We start from the raw sequence: 26388 nt of genomic DNA on the forward strand, positions 1-26388 counted from the left end.
ATCGGATTGAAATTATCAATTACCTTCATCAGACATTTTTTATTGTTATTTGATTGTCAATCACTTTTCAATATTGATTTATGTTTATGAAGGTGAAGTTAGTGTTGGGAACTATTGAGGAAATGAAAAGATTACTCTTTCATTGAAATGAAAGATATTCCTCCACAATTTTCAATCATGTTAATAATTTCCTTTGCTCTTTTCTGTTTGTCTTCCTTTTTGAATTCCCTTTCCAATCGAGAAATATTTCCATGTCCTGTGGTGACAATGAAGAGAGAATTGTTAGAAGCACTTTGGAAGAGCTCTTTGAAATGATTGTCGAGATTGCTTAGTATCGCTCTGATATTTTCATCGTGTTTTTTTCCTTCAGGATGATCCTTATCTTGAATTGGATCAAAATCATTCTTCTCGTAATAGGTTCCCAAATCTGAAAAGTGTGTAAACACCAAATCATATTCTGAATTGGCAACAAACTTTTTAGACTTTTGGAAAACGTCCTCATCACTGTGGCAAGGTATAGCATCTGAGAGGGATCCTGAAACAATACCATTAAGGTTGTAAGGTCTATCAACCATGACCGACCTCTTTTCTCCATTACTCAAAAATTCAAAAACATTTTCCTGTTGTCCCTTAAAATCGGTTCCTCTCCTTTCTCTCTTATGTACATATTCGATACCCTCCTTGAGAACTACTTTTACCAAATCTAGAGCTGCTGTGGCATCTTCAGAGCTATCATGTCCAATCTTATCAATGCTATTGACTTGAATTTCTCGGGAGAGATATTTTCTTGTTAAATGCTTGAGGGATTGCTTATATTTTGTTCCAAGAGTTGAAGCATTAATGAAAATGACTGCTGTATCAATAACTCGTTTGTGAGCGATTTTCAGGCAAATTAAATCATTTTCAAGAGAGTGCCCCACAAGAATAGTATCCTCAGATATGAATTCCTGAACCTCTTTGTGAACATCTTCAAGTCTAGTTTCCACATTTTCCAGCATTTCCTTGGTAATTCCACTGAACATAGTTCTATAGTCAATAATTTGTTCGTGAGGCTTTACCAATTTATCGTATACTACAGTTCCTTGCTCATCCACAAATGTTACACGAGTGAGTTCATCTCCCTTCTTGGTCAGACACATTTCACAATCGAGAGCTAGAAGTGTATACTTTTTAGCAGGAGTCTTCCAATTGGAGGTGCAAACATAACCTGAACTTTCAAGCTCGGTAGGATCTTTAAATATTGGATAATTATTTTCTGATAATTCCTCCTGGGAGAGTAATAAATCATTGAGGGTGGTTTCCTTACTCGAACCATTCTTTGGTTGATCATTTTCATTCTCGTTATTATCAACTTGTTCTTCCTTATCCTCCTGTACAATGTCATCTCTCAGAGTTACCTCTAATTTTTCGGTTATTTCTATTGTTTCCTCTTCAATGCGTATCTTAGTATTCTTTTTTGAAGAATTTTCCAAAACATTCAAAGTACCTGATACGGTAGCAAAACTGAATGGCTTGTTAGATGAGGTTTGATAAGAACTTGATGTCTTTTTGGTTGTTTTTTCCTTACAGAAAGAAATTCCTCTCTTAAACAACCTATGAAGGAAGGTCTTTTTCCAATAATTGGCTGTCCTGTGTTCTGTAATCATGAGCATGTTGGCCTGATCCTTGGTCCATGGAGGATTGACCAAAAGAAATGGTGTCCTCTTTGAAGGTATTCCATCTGCTAAAATGTATCGTTCCATTGATTTTGCAAGATTTGGCATTGATTTTTGATACTTTTCAAAAACTTCCTTACTCATTGAATCCAAATGAACAATTACAACCTTGTCAATTAATCCCATATTCATTATATGAATCCACCTTGGTGTAAATAATACAGCTTCATAAATTTCATTATCATTATTCTTTTTCTTTGCTGTTGTGCATGAGTGACCCATCAATGACCACAACATTAAAGCTTGTAAATCATTGAGAGTGAGGAATTTCTTTTTCAAATCCTTCAAATGGAAATTTAAAATAGCCTTTGTGTCACTTCCGAAAACTTTGGTTTGTTTTTCAATTCGAGAAACTTTCTTCTGAAAAGGAGTCAGTGGTGTAGTTGATTGAACTTTTTCATTGGTTTTTCTCTTTTTGCTTTCTTGAACAATTTCCAGTTGAGTATGTTCCTCCTCTTCCTTTGAACTATTATCAGAAATATTCTTTCTCTTTTTGTTCTCTTGCTGATTCTCCTTGCTGTTGTTGTTGTTTTGAGTTTCCGATGATGAAGTGGAACCCTTCTTGACCAACTCTAGGAAATTTGAAACTCTATCACGTAGGGGCATTTTTTACTTTTCGCTCTTCTTGTTATTGTTTGAAGTAAGAAGCCTCTATTTTTATCAATCAGAAGAACGATTAAAAGAGTATTCCTTGGCTACATTCACTACCTCAACGTTAGCTTCATATCATCACAGATATGAAGAAGAATTTCAAAGTTTGTATCATGCCCTAGAGACAAAACACAATAACAAAATACAATTTTAATTTTTAAAAAAATCTTATTCTGTCCACAGGTAACCTCTGCGCGAAGATTACCGCGAAGCCACTCCATCACAATCGTGATAATAATTAATTACTATTTAATAGCATCATCATATCATCAATATTATTGTGGTTGATTATCATCATCATAATTTTACTCTTTTCCAACACATATTGATAAGAAATGTTTAAAAAACTCACAGAAGGAAGTACAGATGTTAGCAAGAGTGTAGCATCCTTTGTTCAAGATAAAAGTAAGTAGATGTATGGGTTCATATCGAGTGCTGACACAAATATATTACTCATTCCTTCAACCATCACATCAATTGTTTGCAACATTTTCCATTCTGTCTCTGTGGTATGACTATTTTGGATCGACTGAAATCCACTGAACTTGTGTCCGCTCCAATTCTTCTTCTTTCAACAACACTTGTTATTATTGCCCTTTCAAAAACAAATGTTTTCCACTGTTGCCTCTCAACAACCTCAAAAACATGCACCTGATCGACGATCGTCGTTATCTTCTGCTTCCTTACATTTTGGCCTTCGAAAATCAACAGGACAATTCTCTGAAAAGAACATTAGTGAATGGACAAAGGAAGATTTAGTTGAATGGGCTAAATCTTACAAGTATGAGGATGCTCCAGAAAAGTTTTTACAAAATGATTGGGATGGACAATGTTTAATCTATGTGACAATTCAAGATTTATTGGATATTGGTATTAAAAAAGGAGAAGCTAAATCTATTGAAACAAGACTCAAACCACTTCTTCAAAAAGATAGAAATATCCACATCTCATCTACCGATATTTCTTTCACAAGAGACTTGTTGTTTGGACCAAACATTCAATAACCACCTAGGTATATTCAACCATTGTGACAAATAACTGTTTCTTGCAGCAGATGAAATTCAACTAATCTACAATATTATTGGCCCATGTGTTCTTGTGCTGCTCAACATGACATGGGTCAGAAATCAAGATAAAGAGCATCCATGTTCTTTGTTAGTAGTGAGCCCTCATAATAATCCATGGAAGTGACTTTGTAATTGAATGAGCTGTACAGTGCCTTCAACCTAACTGGAGGAAGCCTTATTCAACAAATTCTTATTCCATTCAAACTAAATAAAACTATGCGATTACAATGCTTTATTAAATATTTAAAAAGGTTCAAAGTTGACTTAAAATCCAATAACAGCAACATAACATGACATAATGGTCTTTCATCTCTCTATCTCTTTCGTTTTTTCGTAATCAGGTGAGAATGCACTGACGCGCTAAAGGTCAACACCAATCACGGATTTCTCTCTAAACCTTAGAAACAACCGTAGTTATGTATTAAACAAAACAAGAAAAAAATGGCTGATGAAAACCACTTTTTCACTGACGCAAAGACCCACGATATTAAGAAGGACCTTGAATTCGGCAAGGTTTTGGGAAGGTAGGTTAATTGCTTTTGTATAGGAAGTCTGTAATAAGAACATCTTTTTTCAATACAACAAAACCCTTATCTTCTAATTGATACTACAACAATTCAAAATACAATGATCATCAATAATAACAAAATGTTAGTGGTACCTTCTCCATCGTCAGAGAAGCCGCCCAAAAGAATGATGGTAGAAAAGTTGCCGTCAAGATTATCGATAAAACAAACTTGGAAGTAAATAAGGATTCATTAAAAACAGAAGTTTCAATTTTAAAGAGCGTAAACGATCAAAATATTGTAGAATTAATTGATGTTTATGAAAACGGTATGAAGGTTTACCTTGTCATGGAATTGTATGTTATAGTTTTGAACCATTTACCTTATCATTTATCTTTAATTTTATACCCAAACAATAATAGGCTAACAGGAGGTGAGCTTTTCGACAGAATTGTGAATAAGTACCCAGAAGGTTACTCTGAAGATGTTGCTGCTGAATTAATTAGAAAGATAGTTTCCTCAATCAAATACTTGCACTCTTGTGGTGTTGTCCACAGAGATTTGAAACCAGAAAATTTAATTTACTCTTCTGATGGAAATGACAGTGATATCAAAATCACTGACTTTGGTTTGGCAAAAATTGCCGATGGTGACTTTTTGTTAAAGACTGCTTGTGGTACACCAAACTATGTTGCCCCCGAAGTCCTTCAAAATACTGGTTATGATGCCTCTGTAGATATGTGGTCTATTGGTGTTATTTTGTATATACTGTAAGTTTAGTGGGACTTTCAATGAATTCACCCTAATAATAATTCTATCAAAATAGTTTGTGTGGTTTCCCACCATTTTACAGTGAAAATACTCCAGAACTGTTCGAACAAATTATTAATGGAGACTATGATTTCCCATCCCCTTACTGGGACAAGGTCAGTGACAGTGCTAAGGATTTGATCCGACACTTGTTGGTCGTAAATCCAAAGAAGAGATTTACTCCAGATCAAACATTGAGCCATCCATGGATTAAGAAATTGTCTACTAATAAGAATCACAGACCAGAAATTATTGATGAATTGAGGAAGTTTAATGCTAGACGTAAATTTAAGATTACTGTAGAAGCTGTTTTGGCTGCTCAAAAACTCTTAGGAAAGTTAAAGAACAGAAAATCATCTATCAAGAAGCATTAATTCGTGATCCAATGTAAAATACTACCATTACCATTATTTCAATAAAAGTTCTAGGTAAAGTGTAATTATCATAGATTATTTCTTATTACAATTTGACTGTCATAATTAAGAGCAGTCAAAATTTCAATCATCCTGACCAAAGAATGTATCCATCAAATCATCCAATTCGTCTTTACACTCCTTAAGATCATCATCTATTGTTTCTAGAGATGATGTTAATTCTGAGAGATCATTTGTAGATTCGTTTTCATTATCTTGATTGAGAAATTTCCTCAAATGTTTTGTAAATTCGAGGCGTACACTCCTTTTTAGAGAGTACAACTCTTCTTCATCAACAAGGTCGGCCACTTCATCTTCATCGAGCTCATATTTCTTTCTGTTGTGTTCTCTTTTTTGTTTGATTGATTCCTTTGTAGGATTTGCACCATGTGCATTAACAATTAATCCATTCTTTATACTCAACCCACCATTGTCACCTGATTTACTGTTCACTTTTTCTGCCAATTTCTCAAAATCAGTTCTCACTCTATCGGTATCCAATCTAATTCCATTGAATTGAGCAAGACTTTGCACACCCAACATTCTTTGAGTTTGAATGTACAGTTGAGCAAAGTTTTTACCAGGTAAAATTCCAGCTCTACCAATTGTACTCCAACTTCCAACTCCAAATTTCATTATACCAAGACGAAGTATTCTATTTTCCTGTTCATTCCAACCAGGAGCTTGTGAAAAATTGAATAAACTTTTACTTTGTACGACACCTTTTTTCCTTCCTTCTCCTCGGGATGATGTTGACTTCTTTTTAGATGTTGATGTCGTCGATGTTACAAGAGAATCAGATGATGACGCTTTTGAAGTAGTGTGAATATTCTTGTCATGATCTGTTAGTGTTGATGAAGATTGTGTTTTTCGATTTGATTTTTCATCGTCTGTAGATTTTACTTGACGTTTTCTCTTCATTTTTTTAAAATTAGATTTGGCGCTCGAATTAACTACATTTTTCATAAAAACAACAACAAGAAAAATGAGAGAAACAAAGAGATCCCCATCCGCTGCTTCTGCCCTTGATGAGAGTGCAACGGTGCAGGGACTTAGTAGATTCAAACACTTTCATAGTGCAAGTGCTCCCGAATCTTTAGGAGTAGATAAACTTGAGGTAAGTGAATTCAAAACGAGGAAGTAACCAACAAGCTCTCTTATAGTACAAACCTAAGAATACATACAACGTTAGACCAAAAACTACAATACAACCTCAAAAATTAAAGATACCTAAGGAATTACAACAATTTAATCATTTAGACCCATCTAGAAACACAAGTACAAAGAAGAGGTAAGAATATCATAACTGAAATCAATTATTAAAAAATGATTTAATTAAACAGAGAAACTAGTACTACAACAACAAAAAGAGCATCAGCACAAGAAAAATCAAGAAAAACATTGGAAGAAAGACCACCAAAACAAGCCAAATATACTACCAGTGTCAGTAGATTGTCTGAATTGAACTCTTTGAATGTTAGTGCTAGAATCGGAGCCCTCAAACAAATGGATGTTGAAGAAGGAACAATTGATGTAGCTAGTTACCCAAGACTTTTAATTATTAACAAGGAATTTTCGGAAGAGGAAAAGGATATCATCATGAGTGGGTATGTATTAATAAGAGGAATTTAATTAATAATTATGAATTGAACAGACAAGAGATTGAAAGCAAGAGCAAATTTCTACCATTAGAATTGTTTGATGACGAAGAAATATTTGAAAAATTCACTATTGAAGATCTTCTTTCGAATAGCTACATTGTACAGTCTAAGTTTTATACTGGCGCCAAATCAGCTTATGAAAAATCTTATAAGGTTTGTTTCATATTATTACTAGTGATCTAATCAAAAAACAGTGGGCTCGTTGCAGAGTTCTTGAATATAATCCTGATGAAAGAAGTTTCCTTATTGAATGGTTAGATTCTCCAAACACAACTGGATATGAAATTACAACAACTGATGAAAACAATGACTCTCCAACCACTACTAATGGCAGAAAACAAAAATGGGTAAAAAGATTGAATTTATTAGTTCATGGAGATGAAACTTTTGAATTGAGAATAAGATTTGCACAAATGAGAAGAAAAAAGTTTGAAGAGAAAATGTTTTATTATCTTCAAATTGACAAGACTATTACTGATGACTTGATAGATATTACCCCTTTTGAAAAACAAATTTATGAAAAAATTTTGAAGCTTGTTGCAAATGAATCCCAATTCCTTTCTAGGCATGTTCCAGTCATTGAAAAATATGTTGATGAAGCAAAAGAGCATTACAAAATTTCAATGAAAGAGGCTATATTTTTGTATTATCTGAACAGTAGAGAAGAATATGAAAAGTATGAAAAATATTTATGGTGCAAAGAAGAGCTAAGGAAAAATAATATGACAGCACCATGTTCTGGTGTTATTGAGGTACCAGCCTATAACTATCAAGCCATTCACGATATTATTGAACAAAATATCTTTTATACTCACCTTGATTTGATAACAGCAATGCATAATATTCACTCTCAATTATTTATTTTGCTTAAAAGCTTAAAGGAAGATGGAAAGAGTATGGACTTGATTACAACACAAAAATGTGATACTCCTTGTGAGTTAGGATCATTTTTGGAGCTCCAAAGAGATACATTACAATTATCCATGAAAAGAATTAAGGAAGATTGGTGCCAAAAAGTTATTTCGATAGTGCAAAATGATCTTGATAGATTTTTCAACTTTTTCGAAGATGATATTGAAAGATTCGAAAGCTCTAGAATGAAGAAGTTCTTGAGATTGACCAATTTCGTTCTTTCAGCTCAGTTAAGAGATTATGTTTTTGATGAACTTCACAAGTTGAGAGACTTTATAATACCTTATAGATACAGAGGATCGGATCATTTTGATGCCAATGAAGTTTCTGGATTTGAACCTTTATTTATTATCAAGATTGTGGAGAAAATTGAAAATGGAGAATCTAAGATTGCATTCGATCCTCCACTCGAATCTGTATTAGATGGCTTACGACAAATATTTTATGGAGTGCTGGAGGAAACCAATTTTATTCCAGGTATAGGAGAGACTCTCTTCCCATTATTGACTCTTAAGCCAGAACAATATTGTATAAATAACTTAGAACTAAGATTAGAAAAAGACACAAAAGGTTTATGGAAAGATATTCAAGAAGTAATTACTTCCAACTTTAGAGAACCAGAAATGTTGCTCTCCTTATATAAGGGATATGAACATTGCTTAAAGTTGGATCCAGTCGCGTTTGCTACAGAATTTTATAATGAACATGTTGGCAAAACAGAAATGTCAAAACTTCTTTCAATCTTTAGAGAAGAATTGGCAAGACTTAAAAGTGATTCAGAAGAAGTGTATAACATTTCAACTGATAATGTCAATTTCAACTTATTGCGAGTAGATTGCAGTGGTATCAAAAACTCACTATATTTGAGAACCGATGGTACTGCAAAAGAGTTGATGAAATTAATATCAAAATGGAGTACTGAAGAGAGTAGTAAAATTACTCAATCTTTCCGAGATGTATATAGCAAAGTTCAAATCATACCTCAAACTGCTGAAGAACTGGACTCTTTAAAGAAGTACTTAACAGATTGCACAAAGGAAATTGAAAGATTACAATCTCAATTCGCAACAGTCAAATCAAGTGTCCATTTACTCTCAGATTTTTCATTCAACCTCGACATGGATGATTTTACAGTATTTGTAGATACTCATTCATGGCCAAAGAAGGTTTATGGACTTCTTGAGGATAGTACTATTAGACTTGAAGAAGACAAGAGAAAATTCATGGATGAATTACAAAGAGATATCAATAATCTTCTCAGCAACTTGGATTTATATGAAAAGATTATTGAACGATTTGCTGTTTTCGATGATTTAGAAAAGACAGACCAATACTATGAAAAGGTAAAGGATATGGAATCTAAATTGGAGGAAGCAAAGAAAAATTCCGAATTGTATAATAATCGTGAAAGAATGTTTAATATGAACACAACAGAATTTTCCAAACTGAAGGACTTGGAGAAGAACTTTAAACCTTACTTTGACTTATGGAGAATTGCTTATGAAAAGGCACAAAACTTTCCAAAATGGAATGAAGGCACATTCATGAATTTGGATGCCAAGTTTATTGATGAATCATTAAGTATGTGGCAATCTACATTGAAAAATTTAGAAAAGAACTTGCAACCAAAGGACGAAACTGCAAGAATTATTACAAGACAAGTGAAGAAGGAGGTTGTAGCATTCTTACTTCACATGCCACTTATCAATGCCTTGAGAAAGGATGGTCTTAGACAAAGACATTGGCAGAAAATTGCAAAACTTCCACTTGAATTTGGAAAATCCACAGCCCAATTGGATATTGAAAGTATTAATATCATGAACTTGGGAGACTTTACAAAGATTGGTTTCGAAGAAAAACCAATTTTAGAAAAGATTATTGATATTTCTACATTGGCCGAGAAAGAAGCAGAAATTTCAAAGAACCTCGAAAAAATGTACTCTGCTTGGAAGAATGTCAATTTCCATCTTGAGAAATACGGTATTACATACAAACTTGTTGAATTGGATGAATTACAAGTCCTTCTCGATGAACAAATTGTTTTAACTCAAGGTATGAGAGCTTCTCCTTACGTAAAGGAACTTGAGACTGAAGTTATTGCTTGGGAAAACAAATTATTAGAAAGACAAGATATAATGACCGAATGGATTAAGTGTCAAGTTGCTTACTTGTATTTGGAACCAATCTTCAGTTCTCAAGATATATCAGCACAGCTTCCTGATGAAGCAACCAAATTCGGTATGGTTGACAAAATGTGGAAGAATGTTATGGAAGTTACCAATAAGGTCAAAGTTGTCGCTCAAGTTGTTTCTGATGAAAATATGAGAGATAACTTTGAAACAGCCAACAAGAGATTGGAGCAAATCCATTTTGGTTTGAAACAATATTTGGAAACCAAAAGAAGAGCCTTCCCAAGATTTTACTTTTTATCAGATGATGAATTGTTGGAAATCCTTTCTGAAACTAAGGATCCACTCAGAGTTCAACCCCACTTGAAAAAGTGTTTCGAAGGTATTGAAAGGTTAGAGTTTGACAAGGAAGGAAAAATCGTTGCCATGCTCAGTAAACAAGGTGAGCGTATTCCATTCCAAAAGCATGTAATACCAGCAGAAAAGAATGGCAGAGTTGAGTTGTGGTTGTTAGAAATTGAAAATGAAATGAAGGGTAGTTTGAGACACTCTATTGAACAATCCATCAATGCATATGCTGCTATTGCTGGTAATATTGACAAGAGAGGTCAATGGATTCTTGCATGGCCTGGTCAAGTGGTATTGACTGTAAGTCAACTTTTCTGGACAAGAGAAGTAGAAGAATCTATCAAAGCACAAGGTGTTAAAGGAGTTCAAAGATATTACTCCAAGATGACCAAACAACAAAAATCTCTTATTGAACTTGTAAGAGGAGAAAATTTAACTGCTTTGCAAAGTATCACACTTGGTGCAATGGTCGTTATTGATGTTCACGCAAGAGATGTTGTTGCTGGTTTGGTGAAAGAGGCAGTCGGAGATATTTCAGACTTTGAATGGCAAAGTCAGCTCAGATATTATTGGGAAGATGTTAAAGATATCAAGGATGGAAAGAATCAAAACCAAATTGTTGTTAGACAAGTTACTGCTGAAATTAACTATGGATACGAATATTTGGGTAATCAAGAAAGACTTGTCATTACACCTCTTACTGACAGATGCTACAGAACACTTACAGGTGCTCTCCAATTATTTAAGGGCGGTGCTCCTGAGGGTCCTGCTGGTACAGGTAAAACTGAAACTACAAAAGATTTGGCTAAGGCTATCGCTAAACATTGTGTAGTTTACAACTGTTCAGATGATCTTACCTATGAGTCTATGGCTCAATTCTTTAGAGGTTTGGCATCAAGTGGTGCTTGGTCATGTTTTGACGAATTTAACAGAATTGAATTGGATGTCCTTTCTGTTGTTGCCCAACAAATTCAAACTATCCAACTTGCTGTAGCTAGTAGAGCCACCAGATTCTTCTTTGAAAATATGGAAATTAACATGAATCCAACTTGTGCTATTTTCATTACAATGAATCCTGGTTATGCTGGAAGATCTGAACTTCCTGATAACTTGAAAGCTCTCTTCCGTCCAGTCGCTATGATGGTTCCTGATTATGCCTTGATTGCAGAAATTTCATTGTTTTCTTATGGATTTTTGGAAGGTCGTAAACTGGCTAGAAAGATTGTTTCTACTTATAGATTATGTAGTGAACAATTGTCATCCCAAGATCACTACGATTATGGTATGAGAGCTGTTAAAGCAGTATTGGTAAGAGCAGGTTCATTAAAGAGACAATTTCCAGATCTTAACGAAGAACAACTCATGTTAAGAGCATTGAATGACGTAAATCTTCCAAAATTCGTTTCTGCTGATATCCCATTGTTCAACGGTATCATCAAGGATTTGTTCCCAACTACAGAACATCAAAAGGTTGACTACTCTGCTCTTGAAAACGCCCTTATTCAAACATGTGCTGAAATGAATCTTCAACCTGTTCCTTACTTTATTCAAAAGATTATCCAACTTTATGAAATGATTATTGTAAGACACGGTTTGATGCTTGTAGGTTTCCCAATGTCAGGTAAAACAGCTTCCTATATTGTTTTAAAGTCTGCTTTGGAGAAATTAGGAGAAAAGATCAATCTAAGAGTCTTATCACCAAAGGCAGTTTACGGTGGAAATCTATACGGTTATAGAGATACAAAGACCAAAGACTGGAAAGATGGTGTTCTTGCTCTTCACTTCCAAAAGTTGAGTACACTTGCAGAAAAGGAAAGAAAATGGCTCATGTGTGACGGTCCTGTTGATGCTATTTGGATCGAATCTATGAACACAGTTTTGGATGACAACAAGAAGCTTTGTTTAACATCTGGTCAAATTATCAAAATGGGTGAAAACATGAACATGATGTTTGAAGTCCAAGATTTAGCTGCTGCTTCGCCTGCAACAGTTTCCAGATGTGGTATGGTTTATTTGGAAGCCGAAAAGCTTGGTTCTTGGGAGCCTTACCTAGCAAGTTGGCTGAGCAGTAAGGAATTCCCTCAAGCTCTTAGAGAATCAAAAGATTTTGAAGAAGTGACAGAATTATTTAAAACATTATTCTCCACTTTCATTCCTCCTGCTATCAAAATTTTCAAGTCTCACTTTATGGCCAAAGCATATGTTAGAGTTAAAAGTGATGCCATGTTGGTGAATTCATTGATTAACATTTTGCAAAGCTTGATGGATGAATTTGCAGATCCAAAAGTGATCCAAAATTACATTAAGGACAAGTCAATTATTCTTGAATGCCTTTTCCAATTTGCTTTAATTTGGTCAGTTGGTATTGTTTCTGTTGATAGAGTTAAATTTGATCAACTTTACAGAAACATGCTGGAAGAAAGGGCAAGAAATAAGGTCTACAAATTCCAAATACCAATGCCAGAAAAGCCAAACACACTCGTTTTCGACTTTGTGTTTGACAAGAAGAGTAGAAAATGGGTTGAATGGACTGCCTCAGAATATGCTCCTAAATTTGCTGTTTCACCAACAGAAGAATTTAGAAATATTATTGTCCCAACAATGGACACTATTAGATTCCAATTCATTCTTAAAACACTTCTCGACCACGGTAAGCAACCATTATTTGTTGGCCCAACAGGTACTGGTAAAAGTGAATATGTAAAACAATTTTTACTTAAACTTGGAGCTGGTTCAAGTGAAGAAAAGGAACAAAATAACGAACCAAAGTCAAACTTCCTTCCTGCCTTTATCAATTTTTCAGCCACCACTACACCAAGTCTTATTCAAGATATTTTGGAATCCAAGCTCACAAGAAGAAAGCAAGGATATATTGGTCCACCAATAGGAAAGAAGACAATTATTTTTGTCGATGACCTTAACTTGCCAACATTGGATGATTATGGTGCACAACCAACCATTGAATTATTGAGAGAATGGCAAGACAGAGGAGGCTGGCATGAAAAATTCAGCAAGCAAGCAGCCTTTACACACGTAGTTGATGTATTGTTTGTTTGTGCTATGGGTCCTCCTGGAGGTGGTAGAAACGAAGTAACTCCAAGATTTATTCGTCACTTCAATGTTATTGGTCTTACCTCATTTGACAACCAAACATTGACCACCATTTTCTCAGATATTATGGATTGGTTCCTCTCATCCAATAGCATTAATACTATCAGTAAGATTTTGGCTAGACAAATCGTTGTTGGATCCATCAATTTATTTAATAATGTAATTGAGCAATTCAGACCAACACCAGAAAAATCTCACTATACTTTTAACTTGAGAGATTTATCAAAGATTTTCCAAGGTGTTTGCAGTGTTGGTCCAAGACTTGATGGATCAGAATTGGAGAAGGTATCTCTAGTCAAGATTTGGGCCCATGAGGCCACAAGAGTTTTCCACGATAGATTGATTAATGAGCAAGACAGAGAGAGTTTCTACCAATTACTTGATAAGGAACTTCAAATTGGTGAAATCAAATATATCATTGAAGAAACACCTTTTGACTATAGAAATACTCTCTTCACTTCTTTAACTCATGATTCTTGCGAAAGATTCAAGGAAGTTGTCTTGAACAAGACCTCCAATAATCCAAAGGTTGCTGATATTTCCAAACTACATAATATCTTGTCATCTAAATTGGAAATTTACAATGATTCACACTCAAAGATGGATCTTGTATTATTCAACTTTGCTATTGAACATATTGTTAGAATTGTAAGAATTATAACTCAACCTGGTGGTAATGCTCTCCTTATTGGTGTGGGTGGCAGTGGTAGACAAAGTTTAACCAAACTAGCTGCTTTTGCTGCTGAATACAAATTGTTTGGTATTCAATTAACAAGATCTTTCACTGTTTCTGAATGGAAAGATAAGATGAAAGAATTGTTGATTAGTGTTGGTGGTGCCAAGAAAACTCAAACTGTCTTTTTATTCAATGATAACCAAATCAAGTATCAAGAATTTTTAGAAGATATTAGCAGTATTCTTAACACTGGTGAAATTCCTAACCTTTTCGATAGAGATGAATATAAGGATATTTGTGAAAGTCTGAGAGCACATGCAAGAAATGAAAACAAAGGACAAACACCAGAAGAATTATACAACTTCTTTGTTGATAGATGTAAAGAATGTTTGCACATTGTTCTTTGCATGAGTCCAGTTGGTGAAAATTTGAGAAATTATTTGAGAATGTTCCCTTCATTGGTAAATTGTTGTAACATTGATTGGTTCAGCTCTTGGCCAGACCAAGCCCTTCATGCTGTAGCTCAAAAGTTTATCAAGAGCATTAACGAAGTAACAGATGAAGAATTGGATAATAATGTAGAAATACCAAAGGATGATGCATTCGAAAAAGATTTTGACAAGTATGTCGATATATGTGCCTACTTCCACAATAGTTCCACCGAGCTTTCTAAGCAATTCTTATTCAAGATGAAGAGACATAACTATGTTACACCAACAACTTATCTTGGTCTATTGAAGAACTTCTCCTCACTTGTAAAAGAAAAGAGAACCGAGTTGCAAACTTTGAGAGGAAAATTCGAGTTGGGTCTTCAAAGAATTGCTGAAACCGATAAGGATGTTAATGAAATGCAAAAAGAATTGGAAATTTTGCAACCAAACTTGATTGAACTTTCCAAACAAAATGAAGAATTATCCAAGAAGATTGAAATTGAATCTCAAAATGCAAACGAGAAGGCTAAAAAGATTGAAATTGAACAAGAAGAAATCAACGCACAAGTTGCTAAGAATGAACAAGACAAGGTATATTGTATGGAAGAATTAGCTCAGGCTGAACCAATTTGGATTGAAGCCCAACAAAAGGTCAAAGATATCAGTACTGCCCAAATTGCGGAAGTCAGAGGTATGCAAGCTCCTCCAGAAGGTGTTAAAATGGTCCTTAAAGCTATCTGTATTATGAAGGGTGAAAAAGTTAAAACCATTGATGATGGTCTTGGTAACAAGTCTAAAGATTGGTGGGGTGCATCCAAGGAAATGATGTCAAGAAAGGATTTCTTAAAATATATTAAGAATTTTGATATGGGAGCATTGAATCAAGAAATTGTTGGTACTCTTACACCTATTTTGGCAGAAATGGATGTTGAAAAAATCAAACGTTCCAGTGCTGCTGCCTTTGCCCTTAACGAATGGTTGAATGCCCTAGTTAAATACTTTAGGGTTAACAGTGTTGTAGAACCAAAGAGACTTGCATTGCAAGAAGCTGAACAAAAGTGTGCTGAAGCCGCCAGATATCTTGCTGAAAAGAAGAGGGAATTGGCTGAAATTCAAGGAATGATTGCACTCAAAGAAACTGAAAGAAAAGAATGTGAAGCAAAGAAGAATCAACTTGAACATGAATACCAACTTGTCAGTGTAAAGTTAGAAAGAGCTACAAAACTCATTGGTTTATTGGAAGGAGAAAAATTGAGATGGCAAGAAACATTAGCTAAAATTATGGAACAACAAACATGTATTAATGGAGACGTTATTTTAGCCTCAGGTATTATTTCCTACCTTGGAGCCTTTACTTCTGAGTACAGAAGAAAGATTCTCAAGAAGTGGTCCAACAAATTGACCCAACATGGTATCAAATTCTCAGAAAATTTCACACTTTCAACAACTTTGGCTGAATCTATGGAAGTTAGAAATTGGATTATCAAGGAAGGTTTACCATCAGATGACTTTTCAGTTGAAAATGCTACTATTGTCAAGAGAACTACCAATATTTGGCCACTGTTCATTGATCCACAAGGTCAAGCCATGGCCTGGATTAAGGAGAAGGAAAAACAACAAAAGAAAGATGCTGATTCCTTGTTAATCATTCAAATGTCCAACCCCAGTCTTATTAAGAGTTTGGAAAAGGCCATTACTCAAGGAACTACAACTATTGTTGAAGGTGTTGGAGAAGAATTAGATCCAGCATTGGAACCACTCTTAACTCAAAGAACTTATTACATTGGAGGTGTAAAGTATATCAATCTTAGTGATACTCCAACAATTTATAATGATAACTTTAAACTCTATTTGGTTACTAGTCTTTCAAACCCTCACTATCTCCCTGAAGTTTCAACTAAAGTTCAAATTATTAACTTTATGATTACACCAAATGGTTTGGAAGAGCAATTGCTTGCTATTGTTGTCAAGATTGAAGAAAAGAAATTGGAAAGTGAAAAGAACAATTTGGCTGTACAGAATGCTAAATATCAAGAACAATTGAAGCATTACCAAGATAAGATTTTGCAATTGCTTGTTGAAACAACAAAGGAAAAATGTTGGATGATGACACTGTCATTAATACCCTCTCATCATCAAAGCAAACCTCAAGAAAAATTGAACAAAAACAAATTGAAACAAAGAAGACTGAAAAGGATATTGATACCAAGAGAAACCTTTACCGACCAGTTGCTGAAAATGCAAGTACCTTATTCTTTGCTATTTGTGAATTGCCAAACGTTGATCCAATGTATCAATATAGTTTGAACTGGTACCAAGATTTGTTTACCCAATGTGTAGTTGAATTGCCTCACGAAGAAAATAGATCCACCATTCAAAAGATTGAACAACTTAGAGACTTCTTTACTCATCAAATGTATACCAGAGTATGTAGATCATTGTTCCAGAAGGACAAGCTACTCTTCTCGTTATTATTGTGTATTCAATTGATGAGAAAGAAGAGCTTGATTGATCATGAAGAGTTGAAATTCTTACTTACAGGTACTAGCTCTGTCGTCAACTCTGATGAAACCACAAGAAAATTGCCAGAATGGATCACTCAGAACATGTACAATGAGTTATGTCAAATTGATGGAATGTCAAGTGTCTTTAAGAACTTCAAACAAGAATTTTTCAATCACCTTGAAGCTTGGAAGAAGGTTTATGATTCATCCAAGCCTAATGAAGAACCATATCCAGATAAATGGAACAACCTCTCAATATTACAAAAGATGATGGTTCTTAGAATTATCAGACCAGACAAACTTCTTCCAGCAGTTGAAACCTTTGTGGAAAAGAATATGGATAAGAGATTTATTGAGCCAAGTCAATTCAATTTGAAGGTTTCTTACATGGAATCTACTCCTGTAAAGCCACTCATATTTATTTTGTCACCTGGTGTGGATCCTATGGAAAATCTTCGTAAATTTGCTGACCAAGAAGGTGTAGCCTTGAAGAGTTTGTCACTTGGTCAAGGTCAAGAAGAATTTGCTATTGAAATGATTAACCAAGGAAGCTTCCAAGGAAATTGGGTTGTTTTACAAAACTGTCACGTTTTGCTTTCTTTCTTACCAAAGTTAGAAAAGATCATTGATGATTTCGCCAGAAATGAAAATAAGCTAGCTGCAAATTATAGATTGTGGCTCACAAGTATGCCTAGTGAAAAATTCCCAGTCAGCGTACTTCAAAGAGGTGTAAAAATTACTAATGAGCCTCCTAAAGGTTTGAGAGCAAACCTCTTACAATCTTGGAATAGCGATCCTATCAATGATGCAAAATACTTTACTGGTTGTAAGAAGAGTAGGGAATTTAAGAAGTTATTGTTCGGTTTGACATTCTTCCATTCCTTGGTTCAGGAGAGAAGAACATTTGGTCCACTTGGTTGGAATATTAGATATGAATTTAACGATTCTGATTTGAACATCTCCTTGAAGCAACTTCAAATGTTTTTGAATGGAAAGGATTCAAATGTTCCTTTCAAGGCCCTTACCTATTTAACTGGTGAATGTAATTATGGTGGTAGAGTTACAGATGACCATGATAGAAGAACTCTTATGGCAATTTTATCTGACTTCTATAATGAGGAAATTATTGAGGATGGTTACCAACTTTCACCTTCCGGTATTTACACTGTTCCAAATGGAGATAAGAAACATAGTGAATATATTCAAACAATCGAAAAATTCCCATCAAGCGAAACTCCAGAAGTATTTGGTTTGCACGAAAACGCTACCATTAGTAAGGATCAAACTGAGTCTAAACTAATGTTTGATGCATTACTTACCACTCAACAAAATAGTGCTCCTGAAACCAATGATGAAGATGACATTAATGAAAATTCTCATGAAACTGAAGTACTTTACGAATTAGCAGCAGATATCTTGACTAAACTCCCTGACAACTTTATTATTGAAGGAGATGGTGGCGCAGAGGCCAAGTTCAAGGTTGACTATCACGAAAGTATGAACACTGTATTTGTACAAGAGTTAATTAGATTTAACAAACTTTTGAATGCTATTAGAAACAGTCTTCAACAATTACAACTTGCATTGAAAGGTCTCACAGTCATGAGTAGTGATTTGGAACAATTGAGCAAGTCTCTTTCAAATGGTAAGGTACCTCTTGTATGGAGCAAGGCCAGTTATCCTTCTAGAAAACCTCTCAGAACATATATCCAAGATTTGATTAAGAGAATTGAATTCTTTAATAATTGGTTTATTCATGGTAAACCATCAGTGTATTGGTTGAGTGGTTTCTACTTTACCCAATCATTCTTGACAGGTGTAAAGCAAAACTTTGCCAGAAAGAATAAGATTGCTATTGACCAAATTGATTTTGAATTTGAAATTTTGGACAAGTACTATGAAGAAAACATTTCCTTGCCAGAACCAGAATGTGGTTGCTATGTTTATGGATTGTTCTTGGAAGGTGCTGCTTGGGATAGAAAGAAGAAGTGTTTGACAGATCCAAGACCAAAACAATTGTTTGATGAAATGCCAATAATTTGGTTCAAACCTGTAGATCGTAGTGTTGAACAAACAGAACCAACAAGTTCAGAGGTTAAAACCAAATCTAATACCTATGTTTCACCACTCTACAGAACTAGTGAAAGAAGAGGTACCCTCACCACAACTGGTCACTCGACTAACTTTGTGATGAGTATCAAGTTGCCAATGGCCTCAGATAATAATGAAAAGTATTGGATTAAGAGAGGATGTGCCTTACTTTGCCAACTTGATTAATTTGTATTAAAATAAAACATTAGAAAGATAAATAAATTAATGTTATTTATGTACATTAGAGTTAGAAAGTTAGAGAAAAATTAGGCCCAAATAGCAATAATTGCCATAGATGCAAAACCGAGTGCCATAAGAATGAATCTAGACAACTTTAAAAACTTATTCTTAGGTTGATGGATTGCAATTTCCATCAAAGCAACATATAAGAATGCTCCAGCTGCAATAGATAAAAGTGTACCTTGAGCAACTTTCCAGCTGTTATTTTCTAGTGCTTGTTCATTTTGGACTGAATGAATAATAATCAAACCAATTGCAATACCAACAGGAACAGAAGCAGCATATAAGAATAAAAGAGCCAGAGCAACGAAAATATTCTTACAGCCCTTTTCAACAATAGCTCCCAAAGAGAATGCTTCAATAAATTGGTGCGCCACAATGGCAGCAAAGATACTCCACATATTTCCCAAATCAGTTTCAGCACCAAAACCCAATCCAATGAAAATACTGTGAGTTGATAAAGCCAACCATAAAACTATAGCTGTAAGTACGAGAGGAACACCAGATTTGTGATTAGTTTCAAATAACATTTGAGTAGCTTCATGGTGAGCACATCCTGTATGGTCTCCATGACCGTGACCATGTTCATGATGCACATGATGTTGATCACATACGGTTGGTTCATTGGTGGTTGTCTTTTCAATTTGTGGTGTTTCTGGGTTTTCCAAATCACCCTCCTCTTCATTTTTAACTTCAATGTCATCACTATCAACAGGTGAGCTTGGTGTTTCTTCCTTATGAGGTTTAACCATTTCAATTTCATCCACACAACCAATTGTTGATATTGAAGGTGGTGGGGATTTAGCTCCATTGGATGTAAGTGTTTGATGCTCCTTATGGTCATGACCATGTGAATGATCACAATTACTGTGTGAATGAGAGTGTCCGTGGGAATGACCATGAGAGTGGCCATGGTCATGTTCGCCTGCCTTAAACCATTTCGATAAGAATGCCAACAAGACAAATTCCAATCCGTACAACACCAAAAATGCAAGACACATTGTAAGAGGCCCTATTGGATAGGCAGAACTTCTACTATCTCCCAAACTTTCCAATCCCTCTGAGATTAACTCTCCACCTTCAGCCATCATGTGTAAAATACCAACACTCAATAAAACTCCTCCTGCAAACCCATTACATTGATCAATGGCAATGCTTATATATCCTGAATTAATTCTCTTTTTAAAATATTTCACTCTCGAAAATAGTATAGGAACCAATGAAATGAGAAAGCTGCCAATTAGCAAGCCAAATAAGGTTCCCAATTTGGCTCCCAACAATGTTGCCTCCACTGATGGATCTATTGATGTAGAATTATTCATTGTTTCGTTATCAGTACTCTCCTGAAGTACATTTAAGAGTGGAAATGTGCCACTTTCTATTGGAATCTGTTCATACATATCTGAAACTGTTTTGCAATTTACGGTAAAAAATTTGCGCTGTTAAATATTCGTGCCGAGAATCCTTTGAAAAAAAACGCGATAAAAAAAAGCTGAAAATCGAGGCTGTTTCTCGTTGTCTTATTTTTTTTTGAACCAATTTTTCACCACTCTTATTGGGGCGCAATATTTTACAATGAATTGTTCCGAAGTGTAGGAACATTACGTGCCACCTTCAATATTTTGATTTAATACTAGTAGTGAAGAGATCAACCGGTTCAATGAGTCACAAACGTTTTGATCCGTGTTCAGCTTATGTTCATTAATCTACAACAACTTTGTATCGACCTTATTCTTTTTTTTAATGAAGGTTTCTTAATATTGTAAGGATTATTGATGTTGGTAAATTACAGATGCTTTATGATTAAAAAAAGATCAATCCACAAAATCTTGGAAATAACATAGATAGATCTCCTTTTATGCTAATTTCCACCAATGAATGGAATAATCAAATAAAAAAAAATGTGTGCCTTCCACATCAAGAATCTCTTCTCCTACTCGACATTGGATACTGACAATAATCCAATCTTGGGCAAACGATTGGATGAATCTCCCATTCACTACTCACACTTTGTTCCAGAACAACAACAATTTGGTATCTCTCTGTTGGGAGTGAGAGGTTCCGGTCGAACCACTCTCATGTTTCAATATGCTATGGGAGTGTTGAAGAATGATCCCGATACTTCTAGTACTGTGATGATTCTGTTGCATCGAAATTCATCACCACCTCTTCCGATATTTGATGAGGAGGATCCACAAGTTCTCAATATGCTGAAGCGCATCGAAGTTAAATATATTGATACGTATAATTTATTGGTAGCCTTCTTAGCCAATATTCAATTGTTGGATGACATTTCTCTGCCTCGATATTTATTTGTTGATAATTTATCAGCCTTCTTTGCTTCTCATCAGAAGGATAATCCACATCTTTCCATTATTAATGTGTTGAATGATGAAGAGGATGGAGGAGAGGAATTTAATTTTGCTCTCCTACCAGAGAATAATCAACAACAATCCACCACGAATCAACTCTTTGGTAGACAATCAACAACAACAACAGCCCAATCATCTAATAACAATCCAGGCTTGGAGGCTCTTCATATTAGAGCTTTTGCTCTCCTTCAGAATGTCTGTGTCTTTCTTTCAAAGAAGTTTCCATCATGTTATCCAAACTTTATGGTCACAGACTCGGACGAGACTTTTCCATTCTACTCGAGATGGTGTCCTATTGTTGTTACTATTGATCATTACAGGGAGGAAAATCAACAACAACCAATAACAAATCAACAAAAGAACAAATCTTCTTCCTTCATTGTTAAAGTTTCATCAATTAATGAAGTGAATGATCCGTATCGTATGAAGGCTGTTTTTCAGCTTTCTGATAGTGAATGTTTGTTGAACAAGTTAGATTTTGCTCTGCCAGCACTTTAGGAATTATTTTCACATGAGAATTAGTTTGATGATTGGATTCAGGACTAACAATAACATATTATAGGAGAAGATTGCTACCAAACAATCTAATTTTGATATTATGGAAGGATGACAGGTATCTGTAGTTTCGCTCAATTGTATTAAACAGTTGTTGAAATTTCAATATCGTGCTTGAATCAACTTAAAGTTTGGGATTGAAGACGAAAGAGCTCCAAGCTTCAACAGCAGCTGGTTAACATTTTCAAATTGAATTGTCTCTCATAGAAATGATAATAAACCAGCGTGACGTGCTTCTTCTTTCCAACCTCTGATTTATATTTAGAAATCCATTAAAAAAATTAATAATTTTTGTTGTGGTGTTTTTAGAGTTGGAGGAATCATCAATAACACACAACACTACAATAAGTGCAATTTTATCATCATCATACGTGTAGTTTGTGCTAGTCAATTTGTGTCCTGATCATAATATAACAACAACAACAATATTATCATCAGCATTAACAACATAATCTAGGAAACTAATAATAGTATTTTAATAGCATCATCACCAACAATAATAACAAGATGAAGAATCGTATGTCTGTTGTGGATATCCGTTGCATTGTCGCGGAGTTGAGAGAACAATTGATTGGTATGCGTTTGGCCAATCTTTATGACATTAACAAAAAGACTTATCTACTTAAATTTGCAAAAACTGATGAAAAGATTGTTGTTCTCATCGAATCAGGTATTAGAATTCATAGTACTGCTTTCGAAAGAGATAAATCAAAGATGCCAAGTCCATTTGTTTTAAAGGTAGGTTGTGATTTTCAAAGAAAATTCTTACACAAATTATTTTCATCATGAAATAGATGAGAAAACATATTAGAACAAGGAGATTGGAAAAGTTGGAACAATTGGGAGTTGATCGTGTTGTTGATTTCACTTTCGGAGCTGAAGAAAAGGCATACCATCTTATAGTTGAATTCTTTGCAAAGGGTAACGTCGTTCTGACAGATTACCAATATAAAATCATTAGTATTTTACGTACACATAGTAAGGAAGCTGAGGCTGGTTTGTTTGCTGTGGGAGAAACATATCCAATTACAACTCGTTTACAATCTGATGGAATTTCAAAGCCAACTCTTGCACAAACAATCAAGACAGCTATAGAAAAGGAAAGAAATGCAGCCCTTGCACCAACAGAGGAAAATCCAGAAAATCCACAACCAACTCAAAAGAAGAAACAACAAAAGAAAGCTCCAGCAGTTCCAACATTGACAGTGAAAAATTTATTGAATAATTATTTGGATTATGGTACAGGTTTTGTTGAACATTGTCTTTTGACTGCAGATGTACTTGCATCTAATTTGAATTTACTTGATAATGCACATCCTGATACACTCAAATTAATTTCCGAGGTTGACAATGTCATTGCTTCATCCAACGTTGAAACTCCAATTTTGGATAAGCTTGTATCTGCATTTAAACAAGTGGACGATTTCATTATGAGGATTAAGACTGAAAAACAAAGAGGTTATATTCTACTGAAAGAAATTGTTCAACAACAAGTTTTGGATGAAGTTACTGTGGAAAATCCATTCCTTCCACCAAAGAAAGAACCAACCGAAAACGGTGAACCATCCTCAGAGGAACCTGTTGTTGAGCCTGAGATTGTATTGAACGATTTGCAACTCAAACAGATTGAGCTCATGAAGCAAGAAAAGAGGTTGTCAATTAAGAGAGATCAATACGATGACTTTACACCATTTCTTTTTGAACAAGTCAGAAGAAAGATTCCTGCCGATAAGAATCAAATCAAAGTCATTGAATTTGACTCATTCGACCGATCTGCCGATGAGTTTTTCTCTGCCATTGAAGCTAAAAAGATTGAATCTCAAAAGTCAAGTATTGAAAATACAGTTGAAAAGAAGATGAGCAAGGTTAAAAGAGAACAAGAACTCAAATTGCAAGAATTGCAAGCCTCTTTCGATAAGTATGAAACAATTGCCACCTTGATTGAAACCCACTATGAGATTGTTGATCAAGCTATCCAAGTTATTTGTTCTGCTCTTGCCCAATCTCAATCATGGGAAACCATCAAGCAAATTATTAAGGAACACAGAGATGTGGATCCAATTGCTGCCATGATTCACAAACTTAAATTGGAATCCAGTCAAATTACCGTTACCCTTCCTCCTCCATCTATCGATGACGATGATGAAGACGAATTTGAATATGAAGAATCAGATGAAGAAAATGATGATGAAGACGAAGAGAGTGATGATGAAGAAAAGAAGGAAAAGAAATCAGACAAGAAAAAGAAGGAAGAACCAATGAGAATTGATATTGACATTTCCTTGACAGCCCACGCCAATGCTGCCAAATACTACTCTCTCAGAAAGAAATCTGGAGAAAATAAGGAAAAGGCAGCTTTTGCTTCCAAGAAGGCCATTAAAAAGACCGAACAAAAGACTCTCGAATCTGCTAAAAAGTCTCAAATCAAATCAGAAATTACAATTAGAAGAAAGAGATTCTGGTTTGAAAAGTTCTATTGGTTTATCACCTCTGAGAATTATCTTGTTCTTGGTGGTCGTGATGCTCAACAAAACGAATTGGTTGTCAAGAGATATATGAGAAAGGGTGATATTTACATTCACGCTGATGTACATGGTGCTTCATCTTGTATCATTAAGAATCCAACGGGTGAACCAATTCCACCGCTCTCACTTCAAGAGGCTGGTATGTTTTGTGTTTGCAGAAGTGTTGCTTGGGACAATAAGGTAATGTCAAGTGCTTATTGGGTTTATGACCATCAAGTATCCAAGACAGCTCCAACTGGTGAATATTTGACTGTTGGTAGTTTCATGATTCGTGGTAAGAAGAATTTCTTGCCTCCATCTCCTTTGGTTATGGGCTTTGCAGTAATGTTCAAAGTTGATGAATCATGTATTCCAAATCACATTCAAGAGAGAAAACCAAGAATGTCTATAGAGGAAGCCTCTGAATATCTGACAAAGGTATCAGACTCTTTTGCTAATGATTATTATGATAATGAATCGACCACTACTGGTACATTGGAGGAGGAAACTTCTACTGAAAAGAAGGAAGAAACCACCGTAACTACCACTACCTCTGCCAATGAAACCACTGAAGAAGAGACAGATCCAGAAGTTAATCACAGCTCCAAAGTAACTAATGAAGAAATTCTTGAAATTGAAGAGGAAGATAATCAAAATGAGGAAGAAGAAAAAACTGAAGGAAATGATAAGAAGAGAGCTCTCTCTGCCAAGGAAAAGAAAATTTTACAACGTTTAAAGAAGAAGGGTATGACCGAACAAGCAGCCAGAGAGCTCATCATTTCTGGTCAAGCGACTGAAGATTCCAAATCTCAAAAAGAAGATGCCAAGAAACAAGACGAAGAAACCGAGGATAGTGAAAATACTGAGAATGACAAGTCAACTCTTCCAACCCACAAACCAAAGGGTATGAAGAGAGGTAAATGGAAGAAGTTAAAGACCAAGTATGCTGACCAAGACGAAGAAGAAAGACAAGTAATGATTGAATTAATTGGTAACAAGCCAAAGGAAAGACCAAAAGAAGATGAAATGAAGCAAGTACAAAAGAAGAAGGAAGAAGAACAACGTAAGAAGAAACAAGAACAAGCAGAAATTAAGAAATTCCTTGCCGATGAAAATATTCCTTTCATGGATGATGAAGATAAGGAAAAGCTTACTGAAATCGACAGTTTGACAGGTCAACCAAGAGATGACGATATTTTCTTATTTGCCATTCCAGTTTGTGCTCCATATACTTGCCTCAAGAATTATACCTATAAGGTCAAACTCGTTCCAGCAGGTACAAACACAAAGAAAGGTAAGGTTGGTAAGGAAGCTATTGCAATCATGAGATCAGAATCCAAGAACTTGCCAATGGTTGAGGCTTGCATCAAATCAATTGATGAAGCTGATATTGGTGGTTGTTTGGTTGGTAATTGTAGAATTGCCTCATCAAGGAAGAGTAACTTCAATCCTCAAAAGAAGAAGAAGAAACCAACCTCTTCCTCTTCAAAGGACGAATAGCCCTGTATTGTAATAAAATAATATATTTTGTGTAAATGATTCTTCATGAGTAGTAACTACTTTCAGTTATTTCCAGCAAAGCATGCCAACTATCCCTTATTATCTATTCGAAAGAAGGAACTTTGAATACAAAATCTCTCTTATTTTTTAAGGAACTAATTTTGGCGCCATCCTTAAAAACTTTTTCAAATA

The 26388-nt window shown here is 35.0% G+C and overlaps 8 protein-coding genes across 8 annotated transcripts; 5 read left to right on the forward strand and 3 right to left on the reverse strand.

Annotated features, from left to right (window-relative positions):
- Positions 1-11: 11 nt before the first annotated feature.
- Positions 12-2324, reverse strand: NAEGRDRAFT_59694 (exonuclease family protein). Its single transcript, XM_002670423.1, has one exon. The coding sequence runs from the start codon at positions 2319-2321 to the stop codon at positions 132-134; it is 2190 nt and encodes a 729-aa protein (XP_002670469.1). The 5' UTR covers positions 2322-2324; the 3' UTR covers positions 12-131.
- Positions 2325-2974: 650 nt separating this feature from the next.
- NAEGRDRAFT_81843 (uncharacterized protein) lies at positions 2975-3370 on the forward strand (the record flags this gene model as incomplete). The annotated part of the gene is made up of 1 exon (XM_002670387.1): positions 2975-3370. One exon carries the CDS (start codon positions 2975-2977, stop codon positions 3368-3370), a length of 396 nt encoding a protein of 131 aa, XP_002670433.1.
- Positions 3371-3871: 501 nt separating this feature from the next.
- NAEGRDRAFT_59695 (calcium/calmodulin-dependent protein kinase-like protein) lies at positions 3872-5186 on the forward strand. Its single transcript, XM_002670388.1, has 4 exons — positions 3872-3957; positions 4089-4295; positions 4362-4709; positions 4766-5186. Exons 1-4 carry the CDS (start codon positions 3875-3877, stop codon positions 5121-5123), a joined length of 996 nt encoding a protein of 331 aa, XP_002670434.1. The 5' UTR covers positions 3872-3874; the 3' UTR covers positions 5124-5186.
- Positions 5187-5246: 60 nt separating this feature from the next.
- Positions 5247-6083, reverse strand: NAEGRDRAFT_53541 (uncharacterized protein; the record flags this gene model as incomplete). The annotated part of the gene is made up of 1 exon (XM_002670424.1): positions 5247-6083. One exon carries the CDS (start codon positions 6081-6083, stop codon positions 5247-5249), a length of 837 nt encoding a protein of 278 aa, XP_002670470.1.
- Positions 6084-6147: 64 nt separating this feature from the next.
- Positions 6148-19240, forward strand: NAEGRDRAFT_81845 (uncharacterized protein; the record flags this gene model as incomplete). The annotated part of the gene is made up of 6 exons (XM_002670389.1): positions 6148-6279; positions 6326-6453; positions 6506-6769; positions 6817-6976; positions 7018-16506; positions 16572-19240. 6 exons carry the CDS (start codon positions 6148-6150, stop codon positions 19209-19211), a joined length of 12813 nt encoding a protein of 4270 aa, XP_002670435.1. The 3' UTR covers positions 19212-19240.
- A 51-nt stretch (positions 19241-19291) lies between these two features.
- Positions 19292-20665, reverse strand: NAEGRDRAFT_74550 (uncharacterized protein; the record flags this gene model as incomplete). The annotated part of the gene is made up of 1 exon (XM_002670425.1): positions 19292-20665. The coding sequence occupies one exon, from the start codon at positions 20663-20665 to the stop codon at positions 19292-19294; it is 1374 nt and encodes a 457-aa protein (XP_002670471.1).
- Positions 20666-21166: 501 nt separating this feature from the next.
- On the forward strand, positions 21167-22135 carry NAEGRDRAFT_53544 (uncharacterized protein; the record flags this gene model as incomplete). Its single annotated transcript, XM_002670390.1, has 1 exon — positions 21167-22135. The coding sequence occupies one exon, from the start codon at positions 21167-21169 to the stop codon at positions 22133-22135; it is 969 nt and encodes a 322-aa protein (XP_002670436.1).
- A 564-nt stretch (positions 22136-22699) lies between these two features.
- NAEGRDRAFT_81846 (uncharacterized protein) lies at positions 22700-26232 on the forward strand (the record flags this gene model as incomplete). Its single annotated transcript, XM_002670391.1, has 2 exons — positions 22700-22930; positions 22987-26232. The coding sequence occupies 2 exons, from the start codon at positions 22700-22702 to the stop codon at positions 26194-26196; spliced, it is 3441 nt and encodes a 1146-aa protein (XP_002670437.1). The 3' UTR covers positions 26197-26232.
- Between the last annotated feature and the right edge of the window lie 156 nt (positions 26233-26388).

Source organism: Naegleria gruberi (assembly GCF_000004985.1).
Source record: "Naegleria gruberi genomic scaffold NAEGRscaffold_71, whole genome shotgun sequence".
In the NCBI taxonomy this organism is placed as follows: Eukaryota; Heterolobosea; class Eutetramitea; order Acrasida; family Naegleriidae; genus Naegleria; species Naegleria gruberi.